The 18,600-nt window shown below is 38.9% G+C and overlaps 1 protein-coding gene across 5 annotated transcripts in view; it reads right to left on the bottom strand.

Moving 5' to 3' along the window:
• LOC111159943 (PPFIA binding protein 1) overlaps positions 1–18,600 on the bottom strand; it is a 174,542-nt gene that overhangs the window by 31,213 nt on the left and 124,729 nt on the right. For 4 of the 5 annotated variants that reach the window (XM_022522637.1, XM_022522640.1, XM_022522639.1 and 1 more), the window contains 7 exons: positions 14,194–14,280; positions 13,128–13,241; positions 12,062–12,193; positions 7,177–7,269; positions 5,295–5,409; positions 3,421–3,453; positions 2,015–2,076 (listed from right to left, as the gene is read on the bottom strand). In XM_022522637.1, the coding sequence (XP_022378345.1) occupies positions 2,015–2,076; positions 3,421–3,453; positions 5,295–5,409; positions 7,177–7,269; positions 12,062–12,193; positions 13,128–13,241; positions 14,194–14,280 (636 nt within the window). The remainder of the gene's footprint in view (positions 1–2,014; positions 2,077–3,420; positions 3,454–5,294; positions 5,410–7,176; positions 7,270–12,061; positions 12,194–13,127; positions 13,242–14,193; positions 14,281–18,600) is intronic. The other variant, XM_022522641.1, reaches the window with a different exon arrangement.

The raw sequence follows: 18,600 nt of genomic DNA, 5'->3' as shown, positions 1-18,600 counted from the left end.
GGGTTCATTCCCTACCCAATCTATAATTATACATTAACCCCCAAATTTAGATTCATTTTCCAACTTTCTATGAGAAATCTCCTTTTAAAAGTCCCATGAGCACATCAAAGTGAATGTCTCTAAAATTAAGCTCATTATTTGCCCCTGGTACTTGAGCTTAGATTCCCTTAACTCTTTGAGGGCACTATCATTCACCTCATTACTCAAACTAGAAACTTGTTCTCAAATCCAAAAAAAAAAAAACAAAAAACAAACAAACTTCAAAGATTTTACTTATTCGAGACAAAAAGAGGGTGAGAGTGAGAGAGAACAAGCAGGAGGAAGGGGCAGAGGGAGAGGGAGCAGGCTCCCACAGGGAGCCTGATGTGGGGCTCAATCCCAGGACCCTGTGATCATGACCTGACCGAAGGCAGGTCATTAACCAACTGAGCCACCCAGGAGCCCTCAAATCCAAAAATTTTTTTTTAAAAATCCTGTCAACCTGTGTAAATGTCAGCTTCATATACCCCTCTCCCTTATCTCATTCTGAACTTTCCCAACATGCACTGGGCTGTTCCAAGCCTGGGCTTTTGAGACATGTTTGGTTTGTAAATACTCTCCTTAGAAGCTTTCATTTTCCTGATGAACAACTGTTGCCTTTCCTCAGATTTTGCTCAAATGTGACCTCTTTGAAGCCTTCTGGAATTACTAAAAACTTATGTCAGCATTGGTGCTCCTAAAGCAGTTTGAATGCTAGTAAGCCCTCAGTCAACACTGGGAGATTTGTTTGTTATTGATGCTTTTTGAGAGAAAGAAATTAAGACTAAATGAATTTGTGATTACTTTTTTAAAAGTAAAAGCTATGGGGGTACCTAGGGGACTCAGTCAGTTATGCGTCTACCTTTGGCTCAGGTAGTGATCCCAGAGTCCTGGGATCAAGCCCCATATCAAGCTCCCTGTTCACTGTTTTTCTCTCAAATAAATAAAATCTTAAAAAAAAAAAAAAGTTAAAACTACATGGGCCCCTTGCTAATGACTTTCTTTCCTTTTTATTCCATAGTGGGAAAGACTAGCAAAAAGAAACCTATATACAGGTGGGTGGGGAGGGCAATGAGTTTATTTCCTAATAAAGAGCAAATAAAGAGAATGAAAGGCAAAAATATAGAGTAAAACAGAGAACACAAGAATTAGAGAAAGAAACAAAATGAAACAAAAAGATCAAGGCAAAGTTCTTTGGCAGTTGCTTGTTTTTTTTACTTCCTTGAAATGACTCTTTTCTTGGGAAAATGCCTCCTTGTTCTATTCATCGAGTAACATGAGGTAAGAGTAGTTCTGATGATGGGAGCTGAGCCCGACTGTTGCTGTCCGCTAGATATATGGCTGATCAGGTAGGCCATGAAGAAACACCTTGCTTTAGAGGAGACTGTTTCCCTGCTCTAAGCAGAATGAAATCAGGGAAGCAATAGGAAAGAAGACTCTGGAGTCCCTGGAATTTGGCCAACAAAGCTAAAAGACAGCCTAGGGCCATTTTTTATCTCATGGTGCTGATGCCTCTGTTCTCGTATCTCACCTCTCAGGAGAACAGAGACAATCCCTCATGTGAAAGAATCCAGGAGTGTGAAGAAAATGATATGAAGAAAATTAACCTCATCAGGAAGCTAACAGCTGTCATGGGCCACCCCTTTTAGAGTTCATGCTAGCCCAGAAAGGATGCACTGTGGACTGTATCCTTTCTCTCATTTCCCACCTGAATATAAAGAAATGATCTGAGGGCTTGAACATTTTTCCAGATTCACAGGGAGGTGGGGGAGAGAGATCTCAGTGGACCCAGGGCTGCCAGTCACCGCTCTACCCACACAGTCACAATGACAACTGCCATCACCGACAGCAGGCACATGAGGGTAGAAAGGGAGAACGGTTGTCCCTCAATGTCAGTAGTGTGTAGGGTTCTTCCAACCTGACATATCTCAAGAAAACACATGGAATGATCAAAATGGTACACACCCACATAAATACTTTAATTTCGTCTAGATACCTTTTCTTCATTTGCTGCCATCAAAGATTCCACAGCCTTTTTCATTTTTTGCACTTCAATATCTGAAAATATCACAAGAACATGTCAGAAGTCAGTTTTGTTAACGTGTGTGACAATAACAAGGGGCTGACTCTTCAGACTGAAATGTTTTAATGAAATGTTTACCGTCTATAACCTCTTTTGGGGAAAATCTGAAAAATGAACACCTTCCATGTCACCTGAATAGTCATCACTCCAGAAAGCAAACAATAAGGGTGAGAGCTAACTACCCTCTCTCGAAGCAACAACAAAATCCTCACAAGAACACGGAAGGTGAAATTTCAGTGCTACAACCACGAAAACACAGTTTTTCAATTAAAAAAAAAAAAGGAAACCTAGAAAGCAGTGGGTGAAAGCGATGGACGGTGTACATGATGACATAAACAGAGGACAGGATACTCAGTTTTAACCAAGATGGAGACATGAATGGCAAGAGCCTGATGGAATGTGGCATCTATAGCAGTCATGCTATGAAGTTGGTTGTAGGTTCCATACAGAAGGATAAGTACTTTGCTTCATCTATAAACATCATTTCCGACACTATTTTAAAAGGTAAATGTGATTTTCCTTAAAATTTGACAGTCAAATGCAAAAGCACATTACTTTAATAATAAAAGAACCAATATTTTAAGATGAAATGTCAACCTAAAACAAAATCACAAATTTAAAAAATTCAAGCAGAAAAAAAACTAAGCTAAGGTTACCTGCTTCTGAGGAAAAAAAAACAAACTACTACTTAAGGTAAGTTTTAAAATGCATCATTCATCGCTGATGCAACATTTTCAATATGAAGGTATATTCTGTAGAAATTGGTTTTTTTTTTTTTTTTTTTTTTTTGATGCCCAATTCTCTGGACGTAAGAATTCAACATCTGGAGGAAAGAGCCTATTAATTAATGATTTATCTCGATGATGCATTAGATAATCTGGGTTCTGTTAATCAGCCTGGGTACAATCTCTTGCCTAACACCAACAGGGTATGTTTAGTTCCTAATGTAGATCTCAGGGAAGAAGTGGGCTACAAAACATTGAAAAGTAATTTTCTCCTCTGACACTCTGTCTCCTGAACTACAAAGAAAATTCTTCCTCACCTCTGCTACTCTGGGTGTTCTGCTGTACCCTGTGGAGCAAAAGGGTTGAGTCAGGGGGAAAAAAAAAAAAAAATCAGCAAAATGACCTTTTACTCCTTGTTTTTACTGTTTGTTTATTTACCCTCTATTTTGTGCACTCTGAAGAAATGGAGAGCTTATCGATGAAGCAACTTCACATCTTTGGTGAGAGAAATGTTTTTAAAACACATGCAAAGAACAGTCCAAGTAGTACTTTTGGTGAATGTAAAGGCTGATGGACATACACCAAAAACCTTACTTTTGTCTTTGAGCTTCTTTTTAAAATTTTCATCTGTGCAGGAAAACCCATTGAATTGGAAGTTAGTATATACATTACAACAATAAATATTTTAAAAGTACTATTATTTAGTCTTTTGCCTAAGATAAAGAAACTAACCCTATAAAAACTGAATATTAAACACTATTTTGTGGCTTTAGGAATGGTACTGCAATGCATGATGCTCTGTGCAAGGTTAGAAAGAAAATATAATTCATCCAAAGACCTAGATTTGAGTTCCTACCTCTGTCACTTCTCTGTGAACCCTGATTTCCTGGTATATTAAAGTTAGGTCTGTGGAATATAAGCAGTCCTTATACTCTACGGGGTGAAAACACCATTAGTGATGTTTGGTTGTAACATTTCCATTACAGGTCAGCACATGGCTTTCCTGAATGTGCCCAGCACTTGGCTTATGACACATGGACCTCACCACTCAAATTCCATGACTCTGACACGGTCTATCTCCCGTTCAATGAGATGAATCCACTGATCACGCAGTGAGATCTTATGCCAACATCAGATTGCTATGAAGTTTCTAAACATTGCTCCCGACCCTTGTATTCATCGGGCTGTGCGTTGGCGATAAGCAGTTCATAGACCAGTGTCCGTCTTTGGGCACCACTACTCCAACATGTCCTCTAGCCCACAACATGATTCCATTTTATTCTTAAAACCCTAAAGGCATGACCTATCTGTGAACGTCCTTTAAAGACTACACAATTCTAGGGATGCCTGGCTGGTTCAGTCAGTATAGTATGTAATTTTTGATCTCGGGGTGATGAGTTCCAACCCCATGTTGAGTGGAGAGCTTCCTTAAAAAACAAAAAAAGACAACGCCAGAATTCTATTATATGCCAAAATATACAAGGGGGAAAAATCCTTCAATGGTTGATGAGTTGAGCTTTCTGATCCATAGGGAACTGCAACTACAGGGATATAAAGCCAGGGTATTCCAGAACCAAGAAAGACATTATAGGTAACCTAACTGAAGCCCTTCATTGTTCAGACAGTAAGGTTACCAATGCTCACATAAAAATGTACTAAAGCTACACTCAACGGAATTTTTAGTTTCAAGAGTCAGAAGTTGATTTGGTAGCTTGCATGCCACAGTGATTTATAATAGCAAAGAAAGGTTAAATCAAACCTAGTGTTGTCAGGTGTTCTGTGCATTTATATTTCCAAATATAACATAAAAAACACATTTCATTCAAGTTATTTTCTATCACATATAACGTGTATTAAAAATGACAGTCCATACAATATTCAAGACAAACTTCCTCAGTTACGAGAAAAATTTTTGATAAATTCACACACGTTTTCAAAAAAGAGGATTATTTTTGCTTTCTAGCAGGGTCGAGGGCTCAATCCATGATAATAAATTTTCATTGATCTTCCAAAGATGCAAAGTCCTTTCCTCTCTTCTCTCAAAAGGGTAGGAATGGTTTCTAAATCTCTTAGTTTGTGCTGTTTCAAGTTCAGTTCAGAGGGAGATAATCCTGGGACATGATAATGTTCCCTTTTAATGCTTTCTGTCACTTACTTGTACTGCCATCTGAACAAGAACTGTCTCGGTAGAATTTACAACTTAGTAATCTAAAATAAACACCGCATGAAGTACAGAGTTGCCCTCCTCCGGCTGCTGAAGAGGAAGCTACTAGATCCCCAGGCACAGGGAAGAGTTTCGGAGGAGACCCTGCTGTCCTGGCCTCAGCTGGTTTCCGCTACCCTTCTCCTTTTGCTGAAAGGACTCACCACTGACACAGGGTTCTTTTGCAGGTGTGGGGAGTAAGGGAGGGCTGTACAGGGAGGTTTCTAACAAAGTAAGAGAACAAATGTCAAATGTATGTACCCACCTCGATCGAGAATTTCCACCCCTTCTCCTTTCATCTTGCACACCAATTTTTCCTGTAGCCTTTTTACTTCAGATTCCTTCTCTTCCAGCTGTTCTTTTAAAGATGCCAGTTCGTCCTACAAATGATAAGCTCATTTTACAACAGTGGATTATGACTAAAGGAGAATATTCAGGGAGCATGTTAACTCTTAAGTCAATAATGAGTTTTTGGGAATGAAACAAAAAAACGATAGGAATCTAGATGCAGACTTCAGAAACCAGACAGTGGCAATAGGAAGCAGGAAGCAAGACAATTAATGAAGGTCAATGTCTAATAATTCTGGTATAAGTGTTTCAAGTTTCTGTGTGACCAAATTAAAACAAAATGCTTTAAAGTGTAATTAGGACCTGAGTAGCCCTAAGTTTTAAAGCTTATGTTAAACAACAAAAAAAATCTCCCCCAGTTAATCAAGGATGATAATCAAATTAGACCCCGAGTGTCATAAAAGCAAAATAAAATGCAAATTGGAAAATATACATCAAGACTTGACTGAGATTTATTTAGTATTTCAAGATGGCATTCATGTTCCCTGAACATGAACAAGCCAGAGCTTAATTGATGGGTAAGGTAGCAAGTGATGAACAATGTTAGCCCAATCATGGGACTAACTAATTCATCTTCATCACCAAAATAAAAGGACAGAGTCTCCCAAAACAATGGAAAAAAGATTTAACAGATTTTAAATCCCCCCCTTCTTTTTTTACTATGTAGCTATTAAAGATTCCAAGTCCAATATTCTATTTACTAATGTTAAATTTTCAGTTTAATTTTGGTGAAGAATTAGCTTTAGCAAACTGAAATTTTGCTGGCTGTATTTTAGCACAGAAAATAAAGCTATGCAGTGGTAATAAGTGTATTTTTATAACTGATAAACATTTTATTTTCAGTCTCTTAATGTAGGTATTGTGTTTAGTACTATGAGAAGATCTCCAAAGAAGCAAGAAAGCTGGCCCTATACTTTTTACTTATGATAGGCACGGATCCCAAGTACAAGGAATTTTCAGTAGCACTGGCAAAAAGCTTCTTTACAGCAGTAATTTCAACTCACAGTCACGATATAGTTAACCTGTAAGAAAGTCCCAAAGGAAGAAGCAGTCTGATGCAAAATGGATATCTTTTTCCAGGTGCATTTTTACAACTATTTTACCAAGCTTGGATCTCAGGTACTCTAAGAGGGTGAGATCAAATTTCTAAATGAATATTTTTATTTTGCCCATTTATTATTTTTCATTCATTATTTCATATGTTTCTGAAAACAACATCAGGGATCGCACTGTCCCTTCCATCAGCTTTTTTAAATGTATTTTTAAAAAAACAGATAACACACACACGATGAATGCACATGCTACTAAAAACACTATCAAGGCAAAACAGTGCAAGCCAGAAAGCAAACAGGCCCAGGACCCCATTACCCAAAGTCTACTACACCTTCAGTGACTCCCATTTTTGTTCCATCCGCTGCTTTTCATACTGCATCTGACCCACCTTGATTTTCATGCTAGAAAGTTTGGCCATTAAAGACTGGTAGAGAGACAGAGGTGTGAAAGAAACCACAGATAGAAAAAGACAAGCCTAAATATCCAAGAAAATAGTATCGGTTTATAAAGGAGGTTAGGTTAACTAACAGAAATAACAGGTTATGTTTCACTAGATTAGTTAAAGCCCCAATTTTTAAAAATTCAGAATAGTGGTGTTCAAATTCAAGAAAGTCTCCAGCTTGGGGGGAAATTTCATTCACTTGTAAGATAACTTCTTTATCATCTATTGAGTTGAGAACTTGTATTACGGATCATAGATAAGTGAGTCAGGCTGTTTACAAATTTTTACCCTTGAGAAAACTTACCTTGGTTGATTTCAGCTTTTTTTCATACTGAAGTCTTTCATTGTCCATTTCACTGACTCTTAACCTCAAATCATTGATCTCTTGCATTAGCCCCTGTCAAAGAAGGAACAATGAAACACATTAAGAAAGCAGCAACACACCTATGTAGGCCAAAATAGCAGCTTGGAAACCTAAAGTCAACAAGCCCCTGGGTTCGGGTTGTATGAATTGGATCAGACAAATGGAAATAAATGTATCTCCCTGAGACCCAAAGCATCTTTCTAGTTAAAACACTATTTTAAATTCTCCATGCATCTGGCCTACAATCATGAGATTATGGAAATCAAAGGTAATTCTTTAAAATTTAAATTCCAATAATTAACATATAATGTATCATTAGTTTCAGAGGTAGAGGTCAGTGATTCATTAGTCTTATATAACATCCAGGCTCATCACATCACGAGCTCTCCTTAACGCCCATCCCCCTGTTACCCCATCCCCCCACCCACCACCCCTCCAGCAACCCTCAGTTTGTCTCCTATGCTTAAGAGTTAAAAGGTGACTTTCAATTTTGATTAACAAAGGTAGCTAATCGCATACATCAATCATCAGCTATTTCTGGACTAAAAATCACCATATAGATTCCGACTTTAAAAATTAACTAGAAAAATTTTCTTTAGTAAAGCCATTACTTTTAGGGCCTTTTCAGCGATCTGTGGGTTATTTATAAAAATATTTTTACAATGTCTTCCTTTGTCTAACAAAAATATAGATTGTTCATCAACCCAGTCTGGGAGAATGGAATGGAATTTAAATCCTTTTATTGTTTTTTTGAAATGTAAACCTTTTAAACCAAGGATTCTCAACTTGAGGGTGGATGAGGGCCCTGTAATTTATAAATACATTGTCATAACATGAATGTTACAATCGGAACAGGAAAAAGAAAATAATCCTAAGGTTTTCATAATACAAATACAGCCAGATGCTTTTCTCTTTCACATTAAAAAACAAAACAAAACAAAACAAAAAAACAAAAACTAATTTGCTTGTAAAACTTGTCTAAGTGTTCTAAGAAACAGTAACGTATTTTTGTCTAGAGCCCAGACAGTAGGAAAAGGAAATCAGAATGCCACACAATAACAACTTCAAATACTGTGGAAAGGATTTCTTTTTTTATTACAAACCATCAAGACCCCACCAATGGTTAACATGTTTTTATTCCTCATTTTACAAGTCCTCTACTCTTGAGCCACAAATAAACAGATGACAGAATTATACAAAAATGCCATAAAAAAGAAGCAATACCATAAGAAATAAAACTTTCTTACTAAACTTCTATGAGTAATGATTCACATATGGAGAAAGGGATGCCTTTCCTAAATTACTTAACAGTACTATATAATAATTACTCATTAGTTATTATTATAATTATTTTTTCTTTTCTTTTTTTTTCCTAAAGAGAGAGGGCAAGAAGGAGAGACGTTACAAGCAGACTCCCACTGAGCATGGAGTCCTAGGCAAGGCTCAATGAGATTCTGACCTGAGCCAAAATCGAGTCAGAGGCTTAACTGACAGGGCCACCCAGGTGCCCATAGGACAATTGTTTATTAATACAGTACCTCAGTAAGGGAACAGCTATTTTCTCCTTTCACGAATGAGGTCAGGAACTGTTTGACATCATTTAATAACATTTTAGTTGTGATTCTTTATCTACAGGTTCAGAATTCAAGTCTAAGGAAAAAGTCAGTTTCTACCATTTATTTATCTCCCATTTATTAATCATTCTTGCATACTAGAATTCTTAGTGACCTTCCTTCATCTCCTGGTCTTTTTAATTTATATCTTGCCACTTTTTCATGGTTAGCCGCTTTGAATTCCTATTTGGTATTGTCTTATTTTACCACTTCTTTTAGAAACAGTGACAACCTGCAAAAAGAAGTAACTGAAGAAAACAGAATTATAAATTGAGATAATTTTTCTATTAAAAAACAAACAAACAAACAAACCCTACCCAAATTTCCCTTCTGGCAACACTGTAAGTATGAATGTAAATCTCCAACCTGAAAGAAGTCCTGTTTTTCCATAGTCACTCAAGCTGGAAAATCTGGAAATAGCTCCTTAATATAAGACTTTAAAATAATGGAATTCAAATTATTTCCAATTCAGTTCTTTATGAAAAGAAAATCCCAGTTACTAGTCCCTTTTCCCTCTCTGAGTAACTCTTCAGGCTCCACAGAAACGCAATTTCTGGCATCTCTACTCTTACCAGAAGGGGGCACTGTTGAATAGTGTTAAGCATCTCCTATCAGCCATTCCAGGCAAGTCTTCAAAATTCCAGGATTTCAGGACTTTTACCCCTAATCTTTCAGAAGTGCCTATACTTCTTCCCCACTCCAATATTTTCTTAGAAATTAATCTCCAAATAATCTAAAATTCTAAGACAAAGTTAAGGAATTTTGGATTCATGAAACAGCCAAGGAAACTTTTGTTTGTTTGTTTTTAAAGGAGGCTCCAGACCCAATATGGGGCTTGAACTCATGACCCTGAAATCAAGAGTTGCACGCTCTACTGACTGAGCCAGCCAGGCGCCCCCCAAACATTTTATTAAGGGAACAATAATAGGAAAGAGCACATTCAATTTGGTTTTAATTTTGAGGACTATTTTATTTATTGTCATATGTAATGAGGTTGATCAGATTATAGCTTATAATCTCTAGATATGCATGCGGTTATTTTACCAATAGTGTTGAATATATTAGAAAATTATCAAGGATTGAGTTTACAGAAAGTTTGATGACAGGATCACTTTGCTTATGATTGAAAATGCATGAATGAAGGAAGGAAGCACCAGGGAAAAAAAGTTTTATTAAAAAAATGCAGACGGGGCACCTGGGTGGCTCAGTCGCTTACATCTCTGACTTGATCTTTGGCTCAGGGTTATGGAATCGAGCCCCACGACAGGCTCCTGGCTCAGCACAGAGTCTCTTGAGATTCTCCCTCACCTTCTCCCCCTGCCCCTCCTCCTGCTCACATGCTCTTTTTCTCTCAACTAAATAAAATCTTTTTTTTTAAAAATGCAGACAAACTCAAGATATGTGACTATTGCTCTGGAGTCTTACAAAAAAATCCTAACACATCCACTTCTATTTAGTCCCAATGCTTGGTTAATATCCCAGATCCAAATTAACCAGTCGTGCAGGTTGACTCCCCCTCAACTTTATGGACACAAGGGAAAGGGCCAACTCCTGACCAGAACACTGCAACTTCTTTCCCTGCACCAGAGTAACCTCTATGGCACACCGTCCATCTGTTGACTGAACTCTGTCATGTTATGCAGCAAGCGTGGAGTCAGGGAACGACAGAGAGGAAATAGAGGAAAATATCCAAACGGATTTTTTCAAGAAAGCACAAAAGGGACAATTTTAGAGAAACTCGGTGACTTTCTCAGTTCTGTTATAAGAGCCCCAGCCTCAATCAAGTGAGGAACATGCTCATATAGGTGACTGACAAAGAACTTTAGAAGATTAAACGTGAACTAAGTTGGGGATTTCCTTTTGCCATTGAGGAAGTAACACATACGCCAAGACTTTCCATTACAGTTCCATTTTGGCAGAAAATTTAATTTGGAAAATAGCAATGGAGTACATCTCACTAAAGCCAGTCTATGCGGGACTTGCCCACAGTGGGTAACATACCTAAGGTACCCCATTATCATGATGGTATAGAGTTGGCTTCAAAGAAACGTGTGCAAAGCAAACAGAGGGGGAAGAATACTTAAATGAGTTCTTCTCCTCTCCGCTTCTTGGGACCCAGTTTCTAATGCAGTATGACAACTTTCCATACTCCAACCGAGGAAACAAGAGAGAGAGAAAGGAAGAGATGTCCCTGGGAGATAAGGGAGTCCTGCAGATCTTCAAATTTTTTCCAAATAAACAGATTTCAAACGGATATTATCTCTTTTCCCAGCAACAAATAATAAGCAAATAAAAGACCCAGATTAACAATAAAACAGTCCAAAGAACAAAACATGTTTAACCACAAAAATGGGTACTTCAAGTTGTAGAATCTATCCCAAATTTCACAAAAGTATAGCGAGCTTTATTTAATTGGTATGATTTATGTGTGGAAGAGACCAAAAGTAGGCCAAACTAAATAAACTCTAAAAATCTGATTTTTATGATTATATAATAAAAGCATGTTCTCTGTACGTATTTTCAAACTTACTTATTATATAGAAAATAATCAGTACAACTTAAAAATGGCTATTAGTAAAGTGATACACTTAAACCCATTATTTCCATAATGAAGAAAACCACTATGGATGGACAGGAGGACAGACAGGCAGACGAACAGAGAGAAGCTCCAAATGTCACAAAGTGAAAAGTTCTTTCTAAAGACTAATGAAAGGTTAAAATTACATTATCAAAAGTCTCACAATTTAAAAAAAGGTTATGAAGGGGCGCCTGGGTGGCTCAGTGGGTTAAAGCCTCTGCCTTCAGCTCGGGTCATGATCCCGGCGTCCTGGGATCGAGCCCCGCGTTGGGCTCTCTGCTCAGCGGGGAGCCTGCTTCTCCCCTCTCTCTCTCTGCCTGCCTCTCTGCCTACTTGTGATCTCTGTCTGTCAAATAAATAAATAAAATCTTTAAAAAAAAAAAAAGGTTATGAACAACAACAAAAAGTCTCACAACAAATACTGCCATGAGCATTTAGTGATTAAAAAGTCAATGTAAAAAAAGCCAATGTAATTAAAGATTATTCCTAAAAAGGAGCACGGATGAACGGGAGCATGTAGTAATTAACTACCTCCCCCTCATGCCTACAAGGAATTTCAACTTGCTCTGGAAATATGTGTATGACATATACACATGCACACACATATGTATGTAAAGAGGAGGGTATCACTTACCTCCGTGTCTCTGAACCTATCTTCATAATCCAATCTATCCTTCTCCACAGCGGTCAGTTTAAGCTTCAAGTTAGATATTTCAGCCATCAGATCCAACTTCTGAGTTTCTAAGGATGTCCTACTCAGAAGCTCCTATTGGAATTTAAGAGATACACTCAAAACTTGTTTTATTACAAATCACCACATATGATTGTGTCTTACCCCTGCAAAGCAGTAACTATCAAGTCGGGAATGTGGTAAAGATTAGTCACTGAACAGATAAAATTTGAAAAAATTATCTGCTTCTGTGAAACTTCATTGAGCAGAACTAAGTGTGCGCTTGCTTCCTGGGGAGACGTACATGCTCTAGATACGCAGAAATCTTAAATGTGTCAAAGCCTGATGAGAACACTGATGCTGACAGGGTCGCTCTGTGTCAGGCACTGTTCTGATATGGTTCGATCCTCAAAACAACCTTCTAAAGTAGAAACTCCTACTAAAGATAACTCATGAATTATCCTTGTTCAACAAATGAGGAAGGTGAGGAACAGAGAGGCTGAAAACCTGCCAAAGGTCATACAGCAAGGATGTGGCAGAGCAATGACTCAAACTGAAACAGTCTCCTTCCAGTACGTACCCTACCTGCTATATTATAGGTGCTCTCGTCTACGAGCACTGTGTGTGTGTTTGTGTGTGTGTTTGTGTGTGTGTGTGTGTGTGTGTATTACAAGTTTGGGTTTGTTTTTTTTTTTCCCCAGTAAAAGTCACATACGGTACGTATCTTTTTTCTTAATCATAAAATATATGCTCATATCTGGGGATTAGGAAACTATATGCAAATTTAAAGAAGAACATTAAAACTACCTATAATCCTATCAATATTTTACTCCAGATTCTAATTACATGAACACTTTCTATTGTATGCATATGTTTTGAGACCCTGTTACCCTAGGTTTTTGCTTAAAATATGCCAGTCTCGGTGAATCATGAACTTCAATGCTGCATCCAAGGGAACACAACATACAAGTGCAGAACTTCAAATAGGTGAGCAAGAAAACCCCACCTCAGTGAAGGCTTCTGAACATACCTGCTGCAGCATTTCCTCTGTGGCGTTCAGCTTCTCCCGGTGCTCCTCAAGACAAAATTCCAAATCTCGAATCTTCTCCCCCTGAGCCTCCACCTGGTCTGTTAACACACTTACCTGTATTTAGAGCAAAATACTGCAATAGATTAGGAAGGATTTGGGTCCCACTGCAAACTTTATTTCTCTAAATAGAACAAAAACTGGAATGATGTCACTACCCATTTGTTGTAAGGAAAAAAAAAAACTATCAATAAGACAGCAGTCCTTTACAATCCTATTTAAGTGATGCTTCTTGACCTGCGGACTCCCAATTTTTAAGGAGGTTAGGGCTGATTGGGGATATGCAATACCTTGTAGTTATAGGTTAACATAATTTCAACCATTTTATGCGAGAGGGTATGTGCATAGATCATCATTTTTGGGGAGGTTGGAATGGGAGTGGGAGGTAGTATTAGAGATTAAGAGAGGAAATGGAGTTATGTTTGAAAGAGAAGCTGTCAAGGACTACACGTGAGTTTTTCCCCACTATCACCAATCCCGTAAATACACTGCAATTTACTTAGCTCAAAATACCAAAATAAAAATGTTTGTCGTGCATTTAAAACATTAAGAAGAAGAAAACTCGTATTTAGCCACTAAACCAGACTCCACTACTCACTTCTGTTCAGCTCACGGGATCATTTTTAAAATTGAAAATTAAATAGATTCAGATTCAAAAACATTCAGATTTATGAAAATCTGTGGTATAAAATTGCAATTTATGCTACAAATTAAAAACACCAGATCAACTAAGATGACAGATCAGATCAGAAAGTCAGCTTAGGTGACACTGTGGCTGTCATCAGAGGAGCTGGGGCTGCTCACTCTAGACTGGGGAGGCACACCTTTGTGCTGCCACAGTCCTCACCACTCCCTATTGTGGTACACACTTATTTCTATCAGCCTACACACTTATTTCTATCAGCAATCCGGCTCCCAATTAATGGGAATATGAATATGCCATCCCAATTTAAAATGGTCTTTGTAAATATGTTGTGGAGGAAGAATAGCATTGTTAAAAATCACTTGCCTGAAGAACGAGAGATTCTTTATCATTTTCTAAACGTGCTAGCCTTTCTTGATACACCTCTCCATTTCCGGGCAGGTGTCCGTTTGTCTGAAAAGATGAAGGAGTATGTGTAAACTCTCTTTAAAACTGAAACGACTGTGGGCAAATAAAATGGCATACATTCTTAATCCAAGGAACCTGAATAGAATTCAGCCAGCTGCTGCAGCCACTGGTAGAAAACACGAGACTTAAACTTGGTCCATTTAACTCAAAATAGGTAAAATGGGCATGGTAGGCATGTTATCACCAAACCAGACAAGTTCCCATCAAGCAGAAAAATCATGACCTAAAAGGAACAGGGGTTACTAACAGTCGCTCGCAGGGACGCATAGCTGCGTCATGCAAAGTTTCGCGAGTGTGTGGTCAGGCAGAAATTCCTTATGCCACCCGAAGGATCTGTGCTACTAATTCTGGGTGGGGGCACTGAGAATGTCCTGGGCTGCCCTTACGTGCCTCCCCTCTCCTCCCAAGTTGCAAACCCAGAACTGCAAATGCCTGTCTTTACAGAGGAGGCTATGGGGGCGGCTCACATCAGCTTCCTCCCTGCTACTCAGGACCAAATCTCAGGGCAAGCCTTCCCTTTAGCTTTGAAGCCTTTCTTCCTTCCCCTGAAAGCTTAGGAAGCAGTCCACAACGACTTCCCCCAGCCGTCGCCATCCACACTTTACCAGGAACTTTATTAGCTCCCATCCTGACTCCACTCTTTGTGACTTTGCTCAAGTCTATTATGTTATGCCGAGCTCCTGCAGAGCCTGGAAACAGGTATCATCCTGCAACCACAGCACTGGCCTGGGGCTCTGTTAGACTCGTGCTTGCCTTCTTCACCTCCCTCCAGCCCCGCACGTTTTGTATCAGATTCGGACATGTCTGTGCATGGTGTAAATGCCGAAGGAAACACTGATTGGGAAAGCGAGTCTCATTTTTTTCTCAGCTGTCTCATATATAAAAGTCATTAAGGAGACACACAAAAAGGCTCACGGAGAGCAGACAACATAAAAACATCATTTTGAAATACAGCAGTGTATCTGATATGTCCCTTGTTATCTCATATAAATAGCTCATAATCATATGACAGGTAATCCCAATAGAATTTCCTGATTCCTCATTCAACTACAACAGAAATAAAAGCCACTGGAGCTCAAATTGGTTAGACAGGGCCGTCCAGAGGCCAATCAAGAAAGCAAATAACTTCAGGGGCGCCTGGCTGGCTCAGTCGGTTAAGCATCTGCCTTCGGCTCAGGCCATGATCCCAGGGTCCTGGGATGGAGTCCTACATCAGGCTCCCTGCTCAGCAGGGAGTCTGCTTCTCCCTCTCCTCCCTGTGCATGCTCTCTCTCATTTTTTCTCTCTCTGAAATAAATAAAATCATCTCACAAAAAAAAAAAAAAAAGGCAAATAACTTCAGGTTTAAACCAGAGAAACACAAACTCAACCTTATTGCCCAAGGACACAGCAGATGTGACATCTATTATTTTCCAGAATTAACTGGTATTCTTATACTACCTTTCCAAATAATGCAGTTTCCCATATAAATTCTGGGAGTAATAAAAGGCATGTGTTGAGCACGCGCGTGCGCGCGCGCGCACACACACACTCACACACACACACACACACGTGCATGCACATGCTAACAAAAAAAGAAATTGCAGGATGTTGCTTCTAAAAACTTAGATGCACTGGATACATTTCCCATGAGGCCACAAAAGAATCAGAAGCTAATTGACGAAGGCTGCAACATGTATTTAGAGTGGATAAAGTTTTTTAACATCAGCTTGACCACATACCTGCCCTATAACCATTGCATAATTCTGTTTATATTGTAGACTGAAGTATCCAAATACAATTACAAGTTGTGGCCTGAAAGACTTCCAACCCCCGGGACTACCATGAAAATGAAATTTATATAATTTCTTAAGGACAGTTTTTTGGAAGAGAGCCAGGATGTATGATACACGTTCTCAATCTGAAGCAGTACTCAGACTGGCCTTCTACAGCTTTGAATTCCTCATTCTGATGATGAATGTTAGCAGGCATCTGCTTTTAAAACCCCATGTACTTTTATAAACAGATACATTTCATGAGGTAGGAAAAAAAAAGGTTTCTGTTCACTGAGGATAAAAAGCAAAAGTTGTTATTTCTTCTGATGAAAAGATTAGAAATGTTGCTATAGCAAGTTCTAGAAGGGTTTCACGAAGCTACTGCATTTGAAATGGAAATCAGATGTTCCAAAATCAGTATCACAAAACAATCTTAAAATCAAAATACTAAAAATTGACTCACAATGAGGATACTCACACTTCTCAAGACTAGTGATATTTACGAGAGCTCATAATGCTTGAGGAGTTCTTTTTTTAAAAGACCACAGGTCACCACAGCAAAACAAAGCCAAAGTTAAGAATCACCAATGGAGTAGTTAAATACTTTTAAAGGCGTGCGTTGACCTAGTCAAGCAGGTAAAAGTCTAGTCTCTTCACACATTTATTTATATTTCTGCCAATTCTGTTACCTTTGACTTAAGAATGCTAGCAAGAGGTAAATTCCATTAGGCAAATACCTTACCACCTCTATTTTTCCTCCAACTCCCAAGCTTTACCAACCAGACCACTCAAAACCTCCCCAGACGTGGCATGCACTCTCGAATTCTATTCCTTTGGCATGGGCCGTATTTCCCACCCTTTCCTCATCTTTCCTCACTCTGTAAAGTCCAGCTCAACCCAGGCTTGGCCTGTGAAGTGCTCCTTGAGTTACCTGTTCACTCATATGCCAGTTAGAGATTCCAGATGAACCCTCATCGTGGCAGGAATCACACTAAACAGATGAGGTTAGACTTGGCTACATATATGTTCCCCTCTTCCAACAAACTGCCTTCTTTGTGAGTAGGTTTGCCTTTGCATCTGGCACACAGTGAGTTTGAACCAAATGACTGTGGAATGAATAACAAGTGATAGGTGTTCAATAACCATCAGATGAATACAGGATGAATGAACACTTGGTTGCAAGTTGGCCCTCTCACTTCTCACTCCGTGGTTGACCCGAAGCCTGTACTCCCTCTTGCTACCATGTTTAGGAGGTGTTTTCAGAGCCTTTTTAATGGACTATACTTGAGACTATCTTGCATGAACTCCCTTATATACTATCTTCTCCAAAGCAGAGTATATATGGCCTCCGACATCTTCCCTTTCTTCTGCCATCTTGGGGGAAGTGAGTCTTACTTCCTGCTCAAAGCTCATTATTCCACATAACCTTTGGATCCTTAATGTCCTGCTTCCCTGAGACTTACAATTACCACCTCTACCCATACCATTCTCAATTTCTTCCTCCTAGTGAACTCTCTTCCACTGGCCACTCCAACATCTACTCCAAGGCTGTGCATCCACCACTATACTCACCCATCATTCCTCTCTGCCTCTACAGATCCATTTTTCTTAGCCAGTTCTCACCTCCTCCTTCTTACCTTATGCCATACTCTCTTCTCCCCTTACACTGGTTTCCCTTCTCTGTCTTGTCTTGTCCTTCACCACTTAGCTTTTCACCATATTCTGCCATGGATGGCTTCCTCGTGACCTTACGAGAGGTGGTCACTTATTCTCCTTAACGGTCCCTCAAGGCAAAACTATCTTACATTTCTTTTGATTCTCCCAAGATTCTTATAAAATCATGGGCATAGAATTAAAAACACATTGAGTATCAACTCTCCTTGAGTCGATTTGACATCCAAAGCACTGAACACCAGCTCAAATTACTTTACTCAAAATCCCAGAGATGCCTTCAAAATAACTCTTCACACTTTCACTCATGATGCAACCCCATACTGACCACATTCGATGCAACTGAAAGTTTAAGTCAAAATCAGCATCGGCTTGGGAATTTCAATAGTACAGTAGCCAACTAACAGTGTGTGTGGAGGAGGGTATGGGACACTCGGGAGGGAAAAGCAAGGCAAGGGATCCAGCTCGAATGCAACAGTGATACTTTAATTAAGGAACTCATGGTGTTTGCCAGATTTGCCTGGCATGATACGGGTAAAATGTCTAAACGGCTCTATTCCTTACAGAATTATAGAATCCAAAAGTTAGCCAGCAACCACCCCTGGGAATATGAGTTGCCTGAATTCACGCGGCAGATGCTCCATATAATGTTAAAGGCACAATATACCTCACCCACAGTCATCTAGATAGAAGCTATTTATATTATTTTCCTTTTAATGATCAAGTATAAAGATGTAATAAATGTTAGCATCTTGCCTCCCATGCCTCCCTTTCAAAAACTGTCTTATTATACAAAATTTCATTTGTATCTGAAAGTAGAGACCTTAAGTACCCATCACACAACAGTATCAATGGTTACTACTTCAAGGTAGGCAGGAAC

Source organism: Enhydra lutris, unplaced genomic scaffold (genome assembly GCF_002288905.1).
Source record: "Enhydra lutris kenyoni isolate GAN:26980312 unplaced genomic scaffold, ASM228890v2 scaffoldscaffold72, whole genome shotgun sequence".
In the NCBI taxonomy this organism is placed as follows: domain Eukaryota; kingdom Metazoa; phylum Chordata; class Mammalia; order Carnivora; family Mustelidae; genus Enhydra; species Enhydra lutris.
The sequence above is the reverse complement of the archived record's forward strand: the minus strand, read 5'-3'. Positions and strand labels throughout refer to the sequence as shown.